Genomic DNA, 22,920 nt, shown 5'->3' on the forward strand with positions numbered 1-22,920 from the left:
AAAAAATACAACACAATATTTATTGCAAATACTTATTTTGAACTATTCCAGATGTCTTAATAATATCACACACAGCATCGAGACTGTACCGTAAAATGCTTTTCTCTATAATTTGTTAATAAATTTGGAAAGGAATTGGATGCTTTAGCTTTTCTGTTTATTAATTTGTATTATCTTTTTGATATGAAAAATGCAAATACTGTACTATGAATATTATTTTTAAATAATTAGTTTAAATTTTGACTTTCAGCTTATATCTTAATGAAAAAAAAAATTTGTTAAATTCTAATCATTAATTTAATAAATATTTAATATTAATAAATACTAATACAGTGGAACCCCGGTTAACGAACTTAATCCGTTCCGCAACTCCGTTCGTTAACTGAATTGTTCGTTAACCGAAGCAATTTTTCCCATAGAAATTAATGCAAATGCAATTAATCCGTTCTAGTCTCCGAAATTTTTGTGATTTTATTTGTAATATACAGTAATTTTCTTTGATGAAAATGTAGGAAAACGTAGTATCTATCATTACAGCAACAAACATGTAAACTTTGTTTAATAAAATAGCACTGTACATACCTTCGTTTGTTGTAGTTGGTGGCAGAAAAGTGGAGATATACGAACCTTAATGCTTAGAAGGGGAATCCCCTCCAAAAAAATAACGGGTAGCACTTCATCGGAAGATTCTTCGAGTCGAAGTCTCTTTCGGTAAAAAAAACCCACCAGTGGCTAAGTGGTCTTCGTACCTTGAACACGGGGAGTTCGTTCGTGGGTTCGCACCTCGCTCAGACGGGCTGGCCACGTGGAGTTTTCCGGGTTTTCTCCACGTCTGTAACGCCTAAATAGGGGCCAGTTTCCCTTAAAAACACCTCCCAGAAGGCATTCCCCCTAGTCAGATCGCCCAAGTGTTGCGTTGCCATAACTTAACAAAGAAACAAACTCTTTCCGTAAGGAACAAGAAATTGATCTAAAGTTGATTGTCTTACTCTTTTAATCAAAATTTTTCTCAAATGCGATAGCGCATTGTCGTTTATATTGCGTTGTCGTTTTCTATTGCCACTATGACTTTTTTCTTTCTTGGATGCCATATTGATTAAATATATAAATCACAAAACTGAAAAAAGAAGTATAGCACAAACACTCGGAAAACCAATGCTTAACTCGCGCATGCCTAACACCAACTAAAATTTGACACAAAATACCGTTACGTTCGTTATTCGAATTTTGTTCGTTATGCGAGACAAAATTTTTGCAAAATAAAAGTTCGTTAACCGATTTGGTCGTTAACCAGGACGTTCGTTAACCGGGGTTCCACTGTATTAAAATAAAATAATAATAGATTAAATAGAAAATAACTTTTTTAATCTCCTTTCTCATTATATACATATACTGTACAGTATATTTAATTACTGAGCTAAAGACTGGTGCTGTATTTTACACAAATACAATAGTCATTTATTACTTCTGTTTCCAAAAAATATGATTCACTGTTATCTTACGGAAAATTTCGATCATAAAATGTCTTATTTACTAAGGCATTTTAAAATCGGAATTGAAAAATTTTAATTAAAAAGTTACGTTATGCGGGAAATTTTTCGTAATATTTTAAATAGAAATTTTATAAATGTATGAAATCATAAAATTTGTCATAAAAGATATATATTTACAAATTCGGCTTATTGTTAAGAGTTTAAGGAAGTGATAATTTTTAAATTACTTATATTAAATGTTTTTTTTTAACTTCGTTTATATCAGTTTTTTATTTGATTGCATTTTGAATTATATTCTTTGAGTATTACATATGATGTTCAGAATTTCAGGATATACAAATAACATTAAGTTTTATAATTAATTTAAAATTCTATTTAAACATGCTGGTAAAGTGGAATTTGCCTAAGTTGGACACTGATAGTTCTAAACAAATTTTACAACTCGGGGAGGTGTCCAATTTATAAAATTGCCACATTCAGGTTTACCTGAATTTATACAAATACTTTCAGGTTTACATCATTTGTTTCCTATTTTACAAAATATTTATATATTTCATTGTCTTTTCTTCTCTCAAACGTTTCGTGGATAACCATAAGGAGCTAATGGTAATTTTCAGAAAACTGGATTTGAAAATAGAACCAAACAAAAATAGCAAAATTTTTGATGGACAATTTTCTGTCAAAAGTTTGCTATTTTATGTAACCGTTTGGAATTTTACATGTCTGCTTATGCTTCCAAATAGAACTTGTTGAATGCAATAGGAATACTCTTATTGAAAAACTAAAATTAGCCGTTTATAGTTCTATACCCGCGAATTTTAGCTTTCTTTCAAGATTGGTAATGGACTTATAAACGGTTATATTCTTTGTTAAGTTCACGACAAAGACAAGTTTAACATTTTCTAGAAAATGTAAAACTTTCTTTTTTGTTTAATGCTTAATTCATTGCACGATTTCTTATTGTTTGGCAGTTTTTTTCCCTCAAATAACCTTCTCACGACAATTCACTACACAAAACCTACTGAATATGAAAACAAATCAATATGGCCGTTAATATTTGCTTGTCACCTGGTTCAGGAGTATGTACTGTACCTGAATTTTTTCGGTGTAAATTTTGTTTATATGAACATATTTTATTTATTTATTTTTAATTATTACAAATAGCAATTAGAATTAATTATTAATAGTAATAACTGTTTATCATTATCATCATCATTAAATAAAAAATAGTTGTTGTATTAATAATTAGAGACGTCAAGTTCAGAGGTTCTAACTTAGTTTAACTGTCCACGATTCAAAATGGAGAGGTGTCCAACTTATGTACTGTACAGTACATAGGTAACAATTAGCGTCCATCAAGAAATGACCAAGATTAGAAATGTCCAACTTCGGAGATTCCATTGTATTTAGAAATAAAATACTGTATATCTCTGAATACTTTAGAAAGTTAAATTTCATATTTTCTTTTAATATTTTAATTTGTTTTTAAAATTTCTTTATTATTCTTCTGTTCAGTTTTATTTTAATGATTTTTAATCGACGAATATGTAATTTTTAATATGCAAATATGTGTATTTGTACATTTTAAATACAAATGTTTGTGTTTGCATTTTCATATTTTTCTTAAAATACTGTAACTGCAAATATTTACAGAAGTTGTTATTGTTATAAACTTCTTTCAGAAAAAAGAGGAAACGTTCTTTTTATCAAGATAAAATAGTTTAATTTTAAGTGAAAATCCGATTAAGAAGTTAGAAATCAGCAAAAGTTTTATATTTATTAATAATTTTTCTAGCTGCAATGAAATAGGAAAATAAATCCGAATTGAAATTTTAGAGGGCAGTTCAATAGAAAGTGAAAGAAAAAATACGCCAAGTGAAAAGATACTGGAACTTATTTCAATCGACTTTAGTCCTTTTTCATTTTGTGTAAAATGATTGAAATTGCAGGATTTGAAGATGTCTCACAATTGTAGGACGTTTTTAAGATTTCGAATTATGTGTGAATGAATAAATACTTGAAAATACAAAATGCAAAACATATAATTCAATTTTTTAACGAAAAATTTCGAAAGCTGTATTTATTATCTCGAATATTGTCATAGAAAAAATGATCTGGGAGAAAATAAACGAAAATAAATTGGTATTTATATAAATTACAATTTTTTAATAATAACTTCATATACGTCTTTAACATTCAGTTAAGAAAGAATATTTTTTCACTAACTACCAATAGTTGCTGTAACATCACTAGAAAAATCTATATATTACGGTTGCAAATACTCTTATTCAGCGTCACCTGAAGAGATACTGTATTAGCAATCCAAATGCAACCAGATTTAATATTGTGACATTTCAGGGCATGCGGAAGACATTTCTATAAAGAAATTAGTACGAAAAATTTATCACTAAGGCATTTTTATCGCCGCAAGCAATGAAACAGCAGTTTATTCGCATTAGCGCACAGGTAAAAAGCCAAATACTATATATAAAATTATAAAATGGCCACAATTGTTGAATGCCATTTTTATCAGCGACGATAGTCATCGCCTTGTCGGAACGTGCATTTCTTATAAAGCTATATTATGAAAACTATGGCAATGCAACAGATACACTTTGGGAATTTCGCTAACGTAAGAATTTACACCGATGACTATTGACTCTACAAGTTCTCAGGAAAATGAACACTCTATCCGAGGAAACTAGACTTCTAAGAGTTTAATCCAGTTATGGTGCATGCAAATCTTTCATTTCACAAGTCACTGAAGATTGTACCATAAGTTGTTGTCAAGCAGTTAATGAATAATGTTGCAGACTAAGTAGTGCACATGCAATTTCACGACAGTTGAGTGTATCCTTTTATAATCTAGAAAATAATACTGAGAAAATTGATGCATTGTTATCAGTCAATAACCAGCAGTTACTTACAGCTGACAGGAAACTCAACTTTCATGCCAAAATGGAAGTGTATCATGGCCATGGAGGAACAAGGAGCATTTTCATTTCAATGGAACAGGGAACATACGTAACTGTCATATTTAGGCCATGGAATAAACTCATGTTTTTCAGCAGATTCTAATTCGTTCGCCTAAAGTTAGTCTGGTATAGATTCAAAGTCGTTATTTATCCTTGGACTATTTTTGTTTGTTTGTTTGTTTTTATAAGCTAATCCGAATGGGTCTCTGATATTGAGCCAATTCCCATTACACGGGGAGCAGACAGACAAGCCACTTTATCCCGCCATTCTACTTGCTTCAGTATATCTCCGACGGCGCAGAGATGCCGAGATGTTCAATGCTTTTGTCCTACCCAACTACAATAGCTATAATTCCTTGAGTCAACCACTTATATGAAGAATGAACGCCTCCAGAAATCGTATGCAGGTACAGAAATTACTCCTTGAAAATTTCTGTACCTGCATACGATTTCTGGAGGCGTTCATTCTTCATATAAGTGGTTGACTCAAGGAATTATAGCTATTGTAGTATTGTAGCTATTGTAGCTATTGGAGGATCAGTTATGGTTGGCTGTTTGAACACATTGTTCATCTTCAGATTTTGCACTTTAGAATGGGGATCCTATTGAGCAGTATTTCCTGCAGCACTAATGCCTCTGTATAGCGTGAGTGTCTTGCACAAATAAAATGTTTATTTAAAATTATTTATATAAAGCTACTGTGTACGTTTTGGTACAATTTTTTTAGGATATGTGTTCCACATGCCCTGGAATATCCCATATCTGATTTGGACCACAAGCTATCAGACATCTTTAAATAGGAGTACTTTAATTACGATCACTCGAATACAATATAACTAAATATATAAACACGTTTAAAATATCTGCTGCTTAAAATATCTTAATTCCACAAATATATTTTAAAATTTGCTCTGATTTTCTCATGCCAGAAAGCAAAAGAAAAATATATGAAATCTTGATATTTAATGATATGAAATGCATCGTTCTTAAAATAATTTACTTATTCATAATTTATAATTTAACTTTACTTTTAATACTATTATAACAAAATGTCTAATATTTTCAAAATTAATTGATAATGTATTGCCAGATTATGATTTAAGTTGTATTTGAGCAACATCAAATACAAATGTATCATATTGTATTTGTTTCTCTCTTTATTTAAAAAAAAAAAAAAAAAAAGTTAATTTTAATGCATTTGAGAAAATTTATTTTTATTTATTAATATTAAAAACTTAGACGATTATTTCAATTTTTGATGGAATGGTTCATTGTTTTGAAATTGTCCTTCTCTGCTTTAAATATGATCAATTTTAATAATTACATTATTGTTCTGCGTTAGCATATTACTATTTGTACAAACTGTCACTTAGTGGTTCATACAGAGACTGTAGGCTAAATATTTTTTCTGTTCACAAATTTATTACATAATAAGGATCAATTTATACATGAATGTAAATGAGTATTTGTTAACTACTCATAAAAATAATTGAGATTCATGTCATATTCTATCGCTATCCCTTTCTGCTATACGTTAGATCCTTTTTTTAACAGTATTGCCATCCAATTCATAAAATAATTAAAATGAGCTATTTTGAAGAAATTATTTTTTAAAATATTTTTATAAATATACCTCTTATTACTATAAAATATACTAATACAATAACGACAAACGAAATCGTATAATTTTTTTATATTATTAAAAGTTTTAATATATTCTAGAAAATTAAATTATTAATTCATATTCTGACATTTGTCAATGGCTTCGTGTGCAAAAGATAAAAATATAAAATAAAGATTTTAATTTAACCATTAAAAGTTTTATCTGGAAATGTATGGAATTCTTCCCGAATATCTAAGTTCTTTTTACTTTGGTTTTCTTTTCTTTAAATGTTACTTTTTTCCTGGTTTATTCTTATATGCTAGTTGTTATCTTTTTTTTTCCGATGTGGATACTTTCACATTTTTCATGCTTTCCTGTTTGTTCAGTTTTAACTTTGGTTAGACCTATATTTTTTAAGTCTTGTACAGTACATTAATACATTTTAATGATTCTATTAATATATCTTTAACTCTACGTAATGCACTTTCCTTGTTGGCCTAAAAATGCAATATGAAGTTTTATTGTAAACTTCGAGATTTTGAACTTTCATTTTATAAATAATAATAGTTTCAAAGATAATTAACTTGGAATTTTGTTTTAATAAGTTTTGTGGCATTAGTCATTTTTGAGTGTTCACTTATTGAATTAATTTGACTGACTAACATATCTTCGTAAAGATATGTTAGTCAGTCAAATTAATTCGTGTTATTGAATTCAATTCAATTCAATAAGGATAATTGTCAATACGTTGTTAAAGAAACATGATTGATATCACGAAGCATTGATAAAATGAAAAATTGTGCATAATATTTTGTTATACTGTAATTTGATTAACTACATTTAGGCTCATTATAACTTTTTAAATCAATATCTGCTTTAAATAATTTAATATTTAATATATTTTTTAAAAAATAATTCTGTTAAACGTGTACTTTTTTCAAAGTTTCAATATCTTATAATCAGTTTAATGTAAAAACTAGTTTTGCGTTATTTAATACGTTTTACAACATATTCTTTTATGCAGAAAATCTCGAAATGTCATTTCACATGAATATTTACGCCTAATTAAAAGTTATTACAAATACTTTCCAAAAATTAATTAAATATGAAAGTTATTATATATACAAGAATTTTGTTCTGTTAATAATTACTCTTATCGATTTTTACTTGATGTTATAGTTATAAGTATATGCATAGCGTTAATATGTATTTTATAACATTATGTTTTGTAATATTCTTGATTTGGAAATTTATTATCATTGATATTCTTTATTTAAATGCAAAATTCATAGTTAAAATTGGATACTTTCTGTTTTCACATTTATTTCATGGATATTTTTTCCTGACAGATATTATTTTGTCACCAGTTGTAGGTAATCACCAATGTCTTACTATTCTATTCCACGATTTTTATCTGCCGATATAAGATTGGCTTTTATTTTAGTGACTCGTATTTTTCTCTTCTCATGGTAGAAACCGAGAAACTGTCAATTGATCATAAAATTCAATGATACAATCTATCATTGAATTCTATGAACAGAACAATTTATTGGCTATACTTACTATCGAAATATAATTAAATTCAAAATGTAAAACTGTTGTCATAAGAATTGAAGATAAGCGACAGTTTTAAATATTTCGATGAATATAATGTATAACCGCAATAAACAATTGTAATTTAAAATATATATTCATTCATATTCAGATTTTGCATTTCTAAATATCATTCATTAAAGTGGATTGCTATTTATTTTGTATGTCATTCTAAAGTCTATTAATAGAGATTTGATCTCATTTTTATGTGATGTGCTTAAGCGTTTTTACGACATCAGTTGACTTTGTGAAATCTCGTTTATTTGATCCTCTCTACGGATAATAGTAGAATAATAGCAGATGGAAAAGTCGTGTCGTGGAGTGAATGAAAACATAAATTTAAAGATGTGTTTTCTTGATATTTCCTTTCTGAATTAAAAAGACGAATGAAAAAACTTTATCGTGTCAATTTTTTAAACTACACTTTTATATTATAGTAATAGAACGTGATAAATATGTCGTAAAAATGGATTGTATTACAAAGTCATTAAATATAGACTAAACTACGGTGGTTATGTTTATAGGTAGGAATAACTATTAAATACATTTTGTAAGCAAATTTGATTCTAATTCAAAATGCTTATTACAGTTTTAGCACAAAGTTGACATATTCAAAATTAAACTTTATTTAGTTTACATATTCAAGTTTTTAAACTATTTGATCTCTATTTCTGTTTTAAATTTTACTTTTTCATACATGAAAGATGTAAATAATTGATTTTATTTTTTACCTTATACAGAAGATTGTAACTCTAGCTTGTTGCAAACAATTCGATATTCTATAACTTTTATTTCCGAATGAAAACGGACAGACACTCTTTATATAAAAAGAGAAAAAAATTCGGACCTCAATTGATTTTTTGATGGAAACATTTCTTTAGAAAAGGTTCAAACTACATTCCTTCACATTGCGAAGAAAGTACTCTCGTAAATCAGTCATTTTTTTAAATTGGTGTACAAAAATAGTATTTAGCAAGCATTTATATTGAGATAAAATAAATTTCGTTATGTAAGAAATATTTTAATCTTTATAGAAATTGTTATAATTTACTGTATATTAAAATTTAATTATTAAATATTATATTTTCGTACGATATTTTATCATAAAAAAATAAATGAGATAGGAAAAAATAATAATAAATTACGTACAAATTATGAAAATATATTGGTATAAATTAAGAAAATTCTTATTTCTTTTATAAAATAGTTGAATAAAATATTATTATAATATTTATAAATGTTTAATTAAAACTTTTAGAAAAAACATTCAATAATGTATTATCTGATTTCGAATATCTATTTATTTAGTTGGAGACAGCTAGTAAATACCGATTAAAACTATCGTGATTAATTTTTCAGCATCACATTCAAAATTATTGGTGTACTGAGTATTGTATAATTAAAAACTGTTTAGATTTTATAATGCTGTGTGAGATCGTTGATCCTATAAAATGTCTAAATGTAAAATTATTAATTCTATCTGTCGTATAACAGGGTTGAATTAAAAATGAAATTGCCGATCCCGAAAATTTTTTTTACGAAACAAATTGTTTTACTCCTGCAAATAAGACAATTTGGTATTTCTTAAAATCTTTTTATTCTTTCTTTATTCTTTTATTTTTGCCATTACGAAAATGAACTAGTCTGCGTATAGAACATAATATAGCCTATATGATATGATACAGTATAGCCTACTTGAAGAAACGAAGTTGAAATCATTCACCACTTATCTTACTTACGTAATAAGTTTTTTTTTTTAATACTGTACGGTAAAACCTGTGTAAACAGACTCGCACGGTATAGAATATTTTCTCGGTTTGTCAAGTTTCCGTTTTAAACAAAAAAATAACTACGTTTCGAAGAATTCGTCCCGTTTAGGTTCCGTTTTGAACAGGTTTTACTGAATATGATATTTCTTTATTTGATAAAGAAAGCAAAGAACAAACATACAATGATTCGTTTGCTTCATTTTTTTTCAAATAACTTACGTTTGACGAAAATTGAGCTAATAACTTGCAACTCCGATGGTAATGATTGCAATCAGTTTATAATCTGAACAAAAGTTATCTTTAAATATTGATATCTTTAGAATTTAAAAATGTGCTTGAATCGGTATTTCAAAGATAGATGGAACGTATTAAAATAATTATACTTAATGTAACAAAACTCATTTTACTGGTTTAAGCAAATTGTTCATTTGTCAGAACATTTTCTTTCTTTTCAGAATACTCTTTGTACTTTTCTTAGTACAGTAAAATATTTTACGATATTAAAATTTGCATATTACATCGTAATGTGTCCTAATTGTAGTGTCAGTTATTATTAGCAAACGATTTTGTTTTCTAATCTTCATCAAGAATTTCGTGGAAAGATAATTATTAATTTTTTTTAAATAATAACGGAAAGATTTTCAAGAAGGATTAGGGAAAAAATAATAATGTGAGAATTGCGATTTGGTTCTGATGGTAATGAAAAGTGACGAACAATGTAATAGTAATTAATCGTAATTCTACAAAACTATATTTATTCTCCTAAAGAAAGAACCAGCGCATGACCTCAGACAACTTTATTTACATTTTTTTAATGATTATATACATTCATCGAAATGAATATCATCGTTGGAAAAAAATTAAATAAGTTGTTTCAGGCATGCGCTAGTTCTATGTTCTTTAGAAGAATAAATAAAGATTACTGACAGCGCGTTTCTTTAAATTTAAAATACACGAAACTATTCTGTGAATTTAAATTGAAACAACGATTATAAACTAATAAAGTTTGTTATGACAGCAATGTAAAATTGCGGGAACCGGGGAAAAGAATCATTTAATATCGAAAACTGAGATTTAATAAGAAACTTCAACGAAGATAATATCGCGAATTTACATAATTACTAATTGAGAAATGCCAATAATTTTACAAGTGATTAAATGTAATTCTTGCTGACAACTCGTTTGGAAATAAAAATTTTACAGAAAATTTCACAAATCTTTCATTTGTAGAATGTTACAAATAAATAATAATATGCATTACTTAATGAATAAAATAAAAATATACATATGAAATATACTTATGATCGCATTATATCGCGAATATTATATGATCGTATACTATTTGGGGGAGAAATGGCGCATAGTATTTGAGCAATTTGTTCAAAATACAATAATCATAAAAAAATCTTAAACGTGGAGAAAATGTAAAAAAGAACTTATTGACTTAATCTTTAGACTTTTCCAAATGATATTCTTTTCACGTTTTCGAAAGTATATAGAGAACTTTCCCATGACGTTTTTGAACTTTATATAAGTTACTATTAGTCCTTGAATGATTTTCAGACCATCGTCAGTAAAAATATAGTTTTGGAAGTCAGCCATTCTTTGTAAAATAAATTTAGTTAAATGTCTTTTTTGAAATAAAAGTTTATAAATTTGTTTACAAAAAAACTTTTTATAATTCTATTTGAACTATAAAATAATCGTTTAATTCGTTCGTTCAATTTTATTATTGAAATAGTTTAAATAATTTTGATAATACTTTTACCAAACTATATAAAGATGAGTTTGTTTGTTTTTGTTTATTTTTTGAATATACAAAATGATTAATAACACAAGAAATTAGTTCTATTTTTATCAGTTTATTAAGAAAAATGTATCATCTCTGAAATCATTCTTATCAATTAATCAATTTTCACTGTTATGATTTGTCAAATATTTTATGTAAAAAATAAATATATGTTTCTCTAATTTTGTTCATATATGTAAAATAATATACGTATTGTTATGTAGCTTTTTAATTTATATCTGATTAATAGATCATTTCCCATATTTGAATAGTTATAAAATTCAATAGGAAATTTTAAATTTTAATTATATTACTATCATGTACAGTACTGATTCTAATTCGTTCGCCTAAAGTTAGTCTGGTATAGATTCAAAGTCGTTATTTATCCTTGGACTATTTTTGTTTGTTTGTTTGTTTTTATAAGCTAATCCGAATGGGTCTCTGATATTGAGCCAATTCCCATTACACGGGGAGCAGACAGACAAGCCACTTTATCCCGCCATTCTACTTGCTTCAGTATATCTCCGACGGCGCAGAGATGNTGACAGTATTTAAGAAAGTTTAAAATATTGTTAATGTATATTTCAAAATGATTTATTTCTGTTACCTTTTACTTAACTTCAGTATGAGACAAGTCATTCACATTAAAATGCAACTACAATAGTATGCATTTTTATTTTAAAAATTATTGTACATGTTTGCTGTATAATAAATGATGTAAAAAATGTTGTCCTTATATATGATTAAATTGAATATAGAAAAAGAAGCTTAAAAGTGATGCAGTATAAATTTTTTCTAATTATAATTTTGGCCATCCATTTTATCTGAGTTTTCAGTTCTTTGAGGTAGCGTTGGTCCTTGTTACCTTAGATAAGGTTCTACTGTATATCTTAAAATATGGATCAGATTCTAGAATAACTAGATTCTAACATTATATTCTTAAAATTTTTTTGAATCATTAGAGTATCATAAAAATAATTGTAAACTGTTATGTTATAAAAAATTTTTAGATTTAGTGCAATAGGTGTTTTTTTAGGTTCAGAAAGATTAATTTAAAATCTCTGTAAGGAGTGCATGTATTTTAAATTATATATACTTTATTTATTTATGAAAAACATTTACTTGAGTTAAAATTTAGTTGTTCTCAGAATAGAACTGAAAAATATTTTTCACATGAAAATTTTACTTCTGTGATAAAACTTCAGTTTTTATATTTTTATTTGTTAAGAAGTTTTTTGTATTTTAAATTCCTTATCTTTTTTACAAAGGATATATGTATTGTGGCTAATTTACTGTTTGTTACTTTTAAATAAACTTATTATTTACAAAACTTATTCAATTTATACAATTAATTTATTGATTATTCAAAATGCATTTATATAAAAGAAATCATTACATAAAATGTGATGAATAAACAGGTAATTTGTCTGTACCAAATAATTCTATTTTACTATTACTTTTATTTTGGTAATTGAATATGATAATTTAATTATGAACTTACTTTAATTTTTTACAAATTAATAATTGTATAATAATTGTACTTAAAAAATTACATATAATTATTATCCTAGATTAATAAACATTTTTGGAAAAAATAAATTAAAATATGAAAGAGAATATATTTTTAAAGTAATAATGATGGCTTTTAGAAATATTCATGTGATTAGCATGTTTTTGCTTAATGCATTAAATATTTGAGGTGTTTATGAGGATTGTCCATTTTAATCAAGCCTCTGAAGTAACTTGAAAAATACACATTTTACAAAAAGTTCATTAAACTGAAAATGTTAGCCCGTCTTGTGATTCCTTTGAAGTCTATCAGTTTTATCATAGATAGTGCTACAATTGGTGAAAAACAGGTCAACTTCTTTTTAAATTGAAACCCCATTTTTTATTGCACATTATCTAAGACATGTTTTCAAAAGATTCACTTATCAGAAGTTAGGAGCATTTGGAGTTTTACTCAGCTGCTTACCTGGTTCTTGCATGAATCCATGGCTATCTATGAAGTTCATTGAAAAAATGAAGAAAATGCTAAAACAATTAATAGAAACTGTTATTTGGTGGAATTATTATTTTCTTAAAATAATGAATTGATACAAAAATTAGTGCCACAGCATATTAAGCCATCACACTTTTGGTAAAAAGAAGACATTGATTTTGATTCCACCAAATAATAGCATTTTCCTAATGAATTTTTAAGCATTTTGTTTTTTTTTTTTTCAATGCACTTCGTAGATAGCCATGCAAGCACTAAGTAGCATCTGTGTAAAACTTCAAATACTCATAACTTCTGATAAGGCCATCTTTTGAAAAAAATTTTAGATAAAAGTTTTTGTTTTTGATAATATATTGTAAAAAAGTGGGTTTCCGTTTAAGAAAATGAAGTTGACCCATTTTTCACAAATTGTAGTGCCATCTATGATGGAACTAATAGTTCCATCTTGTGACTCCTTTGAAGTCTAACATTTTCAGTTTAATAAGTTTTTGTAGTTATTTCAGTGGATTAATTAAATTGGATCACTCTGTAATATGCTGTATTTTTATGCCTGTAACATGTGGGTTTCAATGAGGATTTGAAAGAGTTAGGGTTATATGCTGTTGCAGTTACAAATTTGCATCTGTAGAACAACTACTTCCATAATATTCATTCAAGGATATACAATGAGGTAGATTATGTGAGGGTTTTTGTTGTTCTAGCAAACTTTCTGCAGGATACATGCTGCCACAGGTTATACACAAAAAAATATGGTAATCTAGTTTTTAAAAGAAAAAATATACATGTTCTTATTTTTCTTTTCTATCCCTTCCAAAATATTTTCATTTAAATATTTTTCATATTTACTTTTAGGAATCTATAATTTTTTTATACTTTATAAAAGTAGTTAGCATATCAATATTTATAATTATATTTATCATTATAAAAATAAATATATAAAAGTTTTTTGAAAATAACTAATGTCACACTAATGTATTCAATATTTCTAATGCTGAAAAAATATTGACGTATATGATGAGTAATCTTTTTAGAACATTAAACATTCATCAAGAAGTCTAAAATTTTTGGTATAAATAATTTTACACCAAAACCAATCATCAGTGTTTTTGGAATAGCACATACCAAAAAACTTTCAATGTAAAAAATTGTCTGAATTCCTTAAAAATGGTTTGACATTGTTTTAAAATTAAATTTGGAATCATTATTTCTTACTATTGAAAATCACTTGTAAATTTTTGTATATGATAAAAACATTAATAATGTACATTTAGTGTATATTCAGCATAATCGCCATGGATAGACTTAGAACTTTGGTCTTTTGTTTACATTATTAAATGGGAATTATTATATAAACAAAAGTCCTCTCTGTGGTTATTGAAAAAAGTTTAGCATAGTATGATAGTTTCATAGATAATTTTTATATTTTAAACATAAAAATGTAAATATAAATTAATTATATGATAAATCAGATTTGTCATATAATGAATTTATTTTTTATAATAATTTAATATAATATTATTACAAATATAATTTTTGATATTAGTCACTCAGCTGTACCAAGATTGGGAAGACGTGAAGGAACAGGCAATGCAACGTAAACGACAATTAGAAGGCATGCTCTCTGATCGAAGAAGCTTTGATGAACGAAGAAGAGAAGTTGAATCCTGGTTAGGACGTGCAGAAATTAGATTGGAAAGATTACCTCCTGTAGGACAAACTTTGGATGTTTTAGAAGCACAACTTAAAGAACAAAGAGTAAGAATTTTTTAATTTATAAACCCAAAACTTTAAATATTTTAAATAATTATTATCTAATTATTGAAAATGTAAGTATAAATTATATAAATGTAAATTAAAAATGATATGTTTGTTTTTAGTATAAATTTTTATTAGATGAATAATTTAGTTTAATTTTTCTGGACTAAAAAGGTTTTTGCTAAAAGTTAAGTTAAATATAAATGTATTTGTAATTTACTTTCATTGAGCTTATAATTAACAAATTGTTCAAGTTATCCAGTTCATTTATTGATTATTCAGTTTGTGTTCTGACATTACAGCTATAATTTTCCTTAAGTAATCATTAAATATTATATAGCATTAAATTATATGTTTTAAGTTTCTTCATAAATTTCTAAAAAAAAGTTTTTCTAATCAGCAGTATAGTCTGCTAGTTATGATATATTCATTGACTGTATTTATTTATTTTAACAATAGTTTTATATTCATGATTTTTAGCTATTGCAAGTTGAAATTGGTCAATGGAAGGCAGCCATTGATAGTGTTGCTCGAATGGCTCATAAAATTGCTGCTGATTGTCCTCATGATGTTTTCAAAAGATTCACTTATCAGAAGTTAGGACGCATTAATCAGAGATATACAGAATTAAGTATTAGGTATGATCTTATATTTATTTATAATTTAATTTTTATTGATTTTTTAATGTATTCAATAATATAAATTTTTTAAGACTATTTTAGAGAAAAATAATTATTTTTGATGATATCAAGAAATTAAGTTATAACAACAATTATTTAGAGAATCTTGGATTACTTTTATCTTATGTAAGAGTAAGAATTTTTTAATTTATAAACCCAAAACTTTAAATATTTTAAATAATTATTATCTAATTATTGAAAATGTAAGTATAAATTATATAAAAATATTTAAAATTAAAAAATTCAAATATTTCTATTGAGTTTGCATAAAATTTTGTTATTATACAAGTACAGAACTGTTATGTTAAACAATAGTTTAATCATTAATATTCAAATTCAGGACTTTCTTAATGTTCATTTGAATTTGATTCTTACTGAAAACTTTTAATAAAGGACTTTATTAGGAGCTTTCATGTTAATTTTAATATAGAGTGAATCCATATGCAGCATGTTCTGAATCACTGAATTTGTTATTCTGGTAATTCACAATTGATATTTTTAATACACTGTATATTGGACTGTTTTAGTTATATCTGATTCGTTTTTCTTTGATTATAATTTATTTTAGATTTCATATCCAAAAAATATATAATTTATTGTTTAAAAGCTGACTGTAAAATCACTTTTTAATTTATTAATAAAGTTGGATATAAAGTTATTTACTTGAAAAAACAACATTGTATCTAGCTTTATTAGTAAATGATAAATGTAACCTATAAGCAACAAGATCTTGTTAAATTATTTTCTTTTGTATTTTATAAGCCTTCTCAATAATTTGACTTGCATTTTTATCAACAAATGGCATTAGAATCCAGATAGTTATTGTTTTTTTATAAAAATCTGCAAAGTTAGTCTGCTTACATTTTAGCATTTTTATAGAGGCCTAATCTTATTACTTAATTCAAATACCCAACAAAACAAGATATAATCATGTGATTTGAGTGCAATTAAATTTACATAGATATTTAGCTATTGATAGAATTCTTTTGCATTTTTATAAATAGTGAGTCCATTTGAAAATTCAAAGTTTTCATTTCTGTTATACTGGTGAAATTTCTACAAACTTATTAAATGAGTCTTCAAAGAAAAAAGGTTGCCAAACTACTCTGCAAGCTGCTGGAAGAAAAAATCCAAGTTTGGGGAACATCATAGTCACAGAACAGGACTATTTTGATCTACACAAAATTGCCAAACCACTCTGTGAACCACTAATGTGTATATCTATCTGGGAATGAGCTGGCATACCATCATGTTGGTACCAAACCTTTGAAGTTGCATTGCCACATGCCCCTTTTATTGAATGATTTATTTTATTATACTGAATGCATTAATATATTATCATGGCATTTTTTAATGAATTAATCTTTTGAGCCTGGGTAGAAGTCAGACCCTGGGTATTTAAGTCAGTTATGTTATCACTGGAACAAGAATGCACCACATGCATACTCTTGTGCAAAGCTGGAAAAGATGTTTAAGTGGACATCCTGTATGTATGTATATACAATTCAGATTATTATTAAATTTATTTTGTTTGTAGATAATTATATATATTTTCTCATGTTTCCTTCTTAATTAATATAGTTTCTGTTGCATTGTCTTTAATGTAACATTTATCTAACTTCTCATACATTTTTATATCATGCATTTCTATTTCTTAACTACTTTGTGTTATTCTCATCTAATAATCATAATGTCAGCATACAAACATAAATTAGATAATTCAAAAATTACAAAAATAAAAATTCTCTCATCTTTATTATGTGAATGTCTTTATTTCTAGAATACATTTTAAATTCTATTTGAAACTTAAAGTTTATTCTAACAGTTATTGTATTATTGTATTTGCTGTAAACTAAAGACATCAAAGTATAAAGACAAAAAATAATAATATAAAATAAGATATACACTGGGTTCCAGTAAAAATTGCAATAACTCAAAAAGTTACATGCTGATTTTAATGAACCTGAGAAAAAGTATACAACACATAGTAAGCTGTAACATGAAAACAAATTACAGGACAATTATGATGTTAAAGTAATTAGCACATGTATGAAATTGACAAATTTGATGTGTCAGTTTGGTATAGGAAAAGTATTGTAAGATACGCACGTGGTGAGTGTATTTTCAACTAGAGGATACGTAAACAATACAAATAGATGTTTTGTTTCTTCACCAGTGTTTATTTTCCTTTTCAGGATTCGTTTATATTCCGACACTCCTCATTTGGTCTTTTATAGACAATTTCAGCAGTTAATTAAAATCTTGCGACAAAAGTATTCACCGCGGTACAAACAAAAGGGAACTATAACTAAATGCTTAAAGCTACTTATACTAAAAGGGATGAAGAAAAGATAGGCAATAGGATAGATGGATATTTGATAGAAAAGAATGGGTAACCAAAGTGCCGACAGTCTTGGATTGATGGTGGTGATATCGGAATTATATAATCTTGGAGAAATAGTTGATCGGCTAACTCTATCAGACTCTCAAAATAAGCTCTCGAATATTCTTATATCAAGATATGCTTCTAGCTCCTCTCGAATATTCACTTCGGTTTATTGTCTTTTTCCTTCTTCTGTCGATAGCAGAACAAACTGGAGGTTCTTACAACACGTCTTATCTCTCCAATGTCCAAGCAAAAAGTGAGGTCTTGTTTTACCTTTAGCCCTCAGGCTACTGCCTTTCCTTTGTCTTGAAAATAGGTCACCACCACCTTAACAGGAAAGGGTTAGGGAAGAAGTTTCTGGAAGACTATAGACAAAGGAACTAACAAAGAGAAAAGGGAAACAAATGGAATACTAAGAATAACATATACAAAATAAGGCGTACGGCCACAGTATTTTCAATATGAAGTGTAATCACCCTGAGAGCAATACAGCACATATAGTGATGTGTGATGCTATCAATTATGTGGTCTGTGAGGTCAGTAGGAAGTGAGAGCCATAAAGCTTATAAAGTGTTTTTATAAAGCTGCTCTAAACCTGGCAACAGTCTGAGGATGAGGATTGAGAACCGCAATATGTCTCCCTAGAGCATCCCAGACATGCTTGATGGGACTCAGGTCCTGAAATCGAGCTGGTCACTCCATATGCTGAATTGTTTGCGGCTGAAGGTAACATTCCTCGAGATTAGTCCTGTGAGGCTTAGCATTATAATTATGTAGGATGAATTTATTGTCTATTGCATTGCATAAGGGCACACATAGGCATCAAGGATGTCATCTCTATACACTTGAGCAGTCATGGTTCCATGTGGAAAGACATGGAGGTCTGTGCGTCCACCCAAAGAGATACCATTCCAAACATAGACACTGCCTCCTCTGTATGAATCTCTTTCACAGATGTTTGATGGATGATAACATGTTCCAGGTTTTCTCCAAATCAAAAAACATCTGCTATTGCTTTGCAAGCTAAACTTGTTCTCATCCATGAAGAGAACAGCCCTCCATTGATTTGCAATCCAATGGACAGGTTGATGTGCCCATATGAAATGCTCCCTTCTGTGATGAGAGGTGAGTGGCACACAAATGGCTGGTCTCCTTGTGTACAGGCCATCTTCATGAGACCTGTGCACAGTAGACATTGACACCATCCTTCCAGTGGCTATAGCAAGAGAAGACCTAAATTGGAGTGGGGTTGAGGTACTACTTTTTCATGTGCATAACTGCAAATATTGGTCATCGGGGCTCAACATAGCTCTTGGCTGAACCTTCTGGATGCCAAATCTTTGGTTTGAAATTGTTGCCAAAGTCTATGAACCACAGAAAGACTCACATTTAATCATCTGGCCATCTCTGTCTGATTTTGATCTGCCTGTAATCTCCCAATGGCCCTCATTGCAGTTCTTCTGCCAAATGATGTCTGAAAGTCATCGTGACGAATTGTCTATCCTATATTTCTTTGAAACCTAGTCTTACTCTTAAACATGCATTTTTATGCGCATGCAGATGCATTCTGATTGCAGTGCTAGTATTTTGCATATTGCAGTTTTATTCAGCACCTTTTATTTAACAACATACTTGAATTTCATAGCAATTGGCTTATTTTTGAACAAAATTTTGCTATTTTTGTGATTTTTCCTTAATTTTGGAAACCAGTGTAATTGAAAAAAATAATAATAAGAACAGAATTAAAATGTAAATTACAAATTTGTAATTTACAGTTTTTAATATTCTGTTCTTATTTAAATGTGATAAAACCTAAAGATGGTCATTAAAAATAGTTGGAAATGTTAGACACAAATAAATTTTGCTGTATATTTTAAATTTTTTACTTTTATTCAATTATATTCTTTAATACAGTGGCTCCAACATTTCAGGTCAAAAATCTTTCAAGGGTTATGGCATAATATTTTATCATTAAATATTACAAGATCAAGCAGGAGCTACTTTCAGTCAAAGTCAAAATATAAAAATCCTGTTTATATTACAGTCAAATCTGTCTACAACAGAATACCAAGGGACTGACAACTGTTCCATAGTAGACAGGTTTCTGCTATATACAGGTTACCTACTATAGGTATCTCTTGATTAATGCAATTAATAAATTTCCTGATGTTACTGCATATATCAAAATTGCCTTAATCAAATACAGTGGTACCTTGGTATTTGACTGAACAATCATCACCCACTAGATCAAATTTTTGGTTAATAACAAATATTTTTATTTTAACTTTAATTTTTTCATTCGTCCATATAAAAGTTTTCTAAGATAAAAATGAGTATCAATTTAAATATAAAATAAAACCTTACAGTTGCCTACCTTTGTCAGACAAAATTATATTCAATTCAGTTCTTTTTTCATAAGTGATAAAAACAAACTGCATGCAGAACACAATCATCAGCATGTTTTACAACCATTTCAAGTGGATGTAATGTTTCAACAATACATGTTTGTGATATACAAAGATTTGTTGCAAATTCACAAGTTGCTATTCATTATCTACATAGTATCTTTAGTATTTTTAATTAAAGATACTATATAGTATATAGTATCTTTAATTAAAATCTTTAACAATTTCTTTCCACAATTTCTCTTCAACAGCTTTTTGGTGTTCATAAGTTTTGTATCCTTTAGTTCAAAGTTTCCCAAATCAAACTTTCAAAACCACATTTGACACATTTGGAGTTTAGAAACATCCTCCCTATATATGGTACAAGTATTTTTTTACTGTTTGTATAGCATCATATCCTTTACAAAACTTAAAAAGCATGCATAATATGCCTGATGTGCATTTTATCTGCAAACATTTCAACTTGATTTTGTTCAAATGAAATGTGATGTAAAAAAGTTTAAAATAAGCTTCAAAACAAAGAATGCAATCTCAGATCAGGAATAATGTGTTAAATTTTACAACTTATAATTACATCACATATTTATGTTAAGTAAAAACAGTTATTAATAAAAATATACAAAAACATTTTGCATTGTTTGCATATCAAACGGACGTTGATGCTATTAAATTTTGGTGGTTAAAAGTTGATGGGGAGATAGAGGGATGTTGTATCTCCAGAGATGTTGGACGTAATGAAGATTTTACTCATTACTAGCATTTACAATTTTTTTTATAGAACTCACCATTGTCTGAAAATTTTTACCATTTTATAATAATTAATAACAAAATATTTTTATAACAAAATCTCATAACAGATGGTGCCACTACAATTTTATTTATGATTAATAACATAAAAGTTATTTACAAAATAAAATCTCATAACAGCTGGGAAAGTTATGCAACTCATTGCTAGATTTTTTAACAAAGATCTTTAAAAGTATTAAGATCTATATAGGATTGATCCTCCATGTTCTTGAGTTGATGAATCTATAAGAAAATAGTTTTTTGGATATTGAAAGCCTGAAATAAGGGGAGATAAAATATGAGAAATTATGAGAGTTAAAGTTAGGTACCAGTACACATAAATTAAAATATAAGAAAGGAATAAACCCTTTAAAAAATTTATAAGTAATGTGTTCAAATAGACAACTCTATCTTCAAAATGTGGACAACCTAAATGGACACAAGCTATATCATGAATGTTAGTATAGGATAGATTGTTAAGTTCACTTAGTAAGAAATAGGTTTTGGATATTTCATTTGTGACTATGCCATTGAGGGTATTGGAGGCAGATGCCATATTGAAAAGCACTAGTCAATTAGCATTTGAAAATTGGTAAAAATTATAAAATGTAAAACTGTTTTTGAGGAAATTTGTTAGCCATTTTGCCATGTTTTTGCCTTGTGTATGGTCATATCCTTAATTGAGTAGTTGATATGATATTTATTGTCAAAAGAAATCCCAAGGTTATTATGCTATTAACTAATTAAGATCATGGTATAAATGTAGAAGGTGGTCAGGTTGAGTCCTGGTCAAAGCAAAGAACATGGTAACAGTTTTAGAAAGATTGATTGAGAGATTCAACTGCTTAAGTTTTGAGCAAAGTATATTCAGATTTTGTTGTATTATGCTTGGATTGCTGTTAAATAATTTTCATTTGTCAAAATTATTTAACAGCATGATTTGAATAATTGTCATCAGTATAGGCTATAGCATTTAAAGAGATCTAGAATTTTATTCATAAATGATATAAAAAATAAATTGCCTATTGTATTCTCACAAGTAGAGGAAAATTACTGAAATATAAATCATTTACTTTAATTTTATAGTTACAACAAAGATGATAATTGTTTAGCCAAGAGATTAAAAATTGTTTTATATTAAATTCAGTACATAAAATTATTAACAGCTCCAACTTTATTTTTCTATATTTATAACATTTATTATATATTGAGTTGAGACTTTTTCTAATCTAACTTTGTCTTATGCTTTAATTAATGTTGAAATTGCAATGAAAAGAGCAAGCATTTTCTTTCTTTTCGTTCCAGGTAATACTCTGTTACACATACACTTGCTTAAGTTATTGTTTTCCTGTTTATCATTTAACAATCATTAATAGTTGTTGCAGTTAATTCACATTAACACTGATATCTAATTATAAATTTTTTACATTAAATTACATATTAAATTAAATAAAAACTAACTTAAAAGAGTAAGTTAGTTGCTGTAATATATTCTTTCAAAATCATGAGAACTTTTGATATTAACACTATAAAACTAATTTACATTTACTATGCAAAAATGATATAAATATTCCGTAAAATTGGTAAAAGAAAATTTTTATCTTCATTTTATGATAGAATGAGATATTTAATTTTTTTTAATGTTTTAAATACTTAGAACTGCTTAGAAATGACAGCACATTGAATT

The 22,920-nt window shown here is 27.4% G+C and overlaps 1 protein-coding gene across 1 annotated transcript in view; it reads left to right on the forward strand.

Annotated features, from left to right (window-relative positions):
• The window catches only part of LOC111621965 (dystrophin-like), a 202,574-nt gene that overhangs the window by 42,213 nt on the left and 137,441 nt on the right, over nt 1–22,920 (forward strand). Inside the window, exons 5-6 of the mRNA XM_023364220.1 lie at nt 14,765–14,976; nt 15,457–15,614. Coding sequence (XP_023219988.1) covers nt 14,765–14,976; nt 15,457–15,614 — 370 coding nt within the window. The remainder of the gene's footprint in view (nt 1–14,764; nt 14,977–15,456; nt 15,615–22,920) is intronic.

The sequence above is a fragment of the Centruroides sculpturatus genome, unplaced genomic scaffold (genome assembly GCF_000671375.1).
Source record: "Centruroides sculpturatus isolate CEXI.00-Female unplaced genomic scaffold, Cexi_2.0 scaffold312, whole genome shotgun sequence".
Classification (NCBI taxonomy): domain Eukaryota; kingdom Metazoa; phylum Arthropoda; class Arachnida; order Scorpiones; family Buthidae; genus Centruroides; species Centruroides sculpturatus.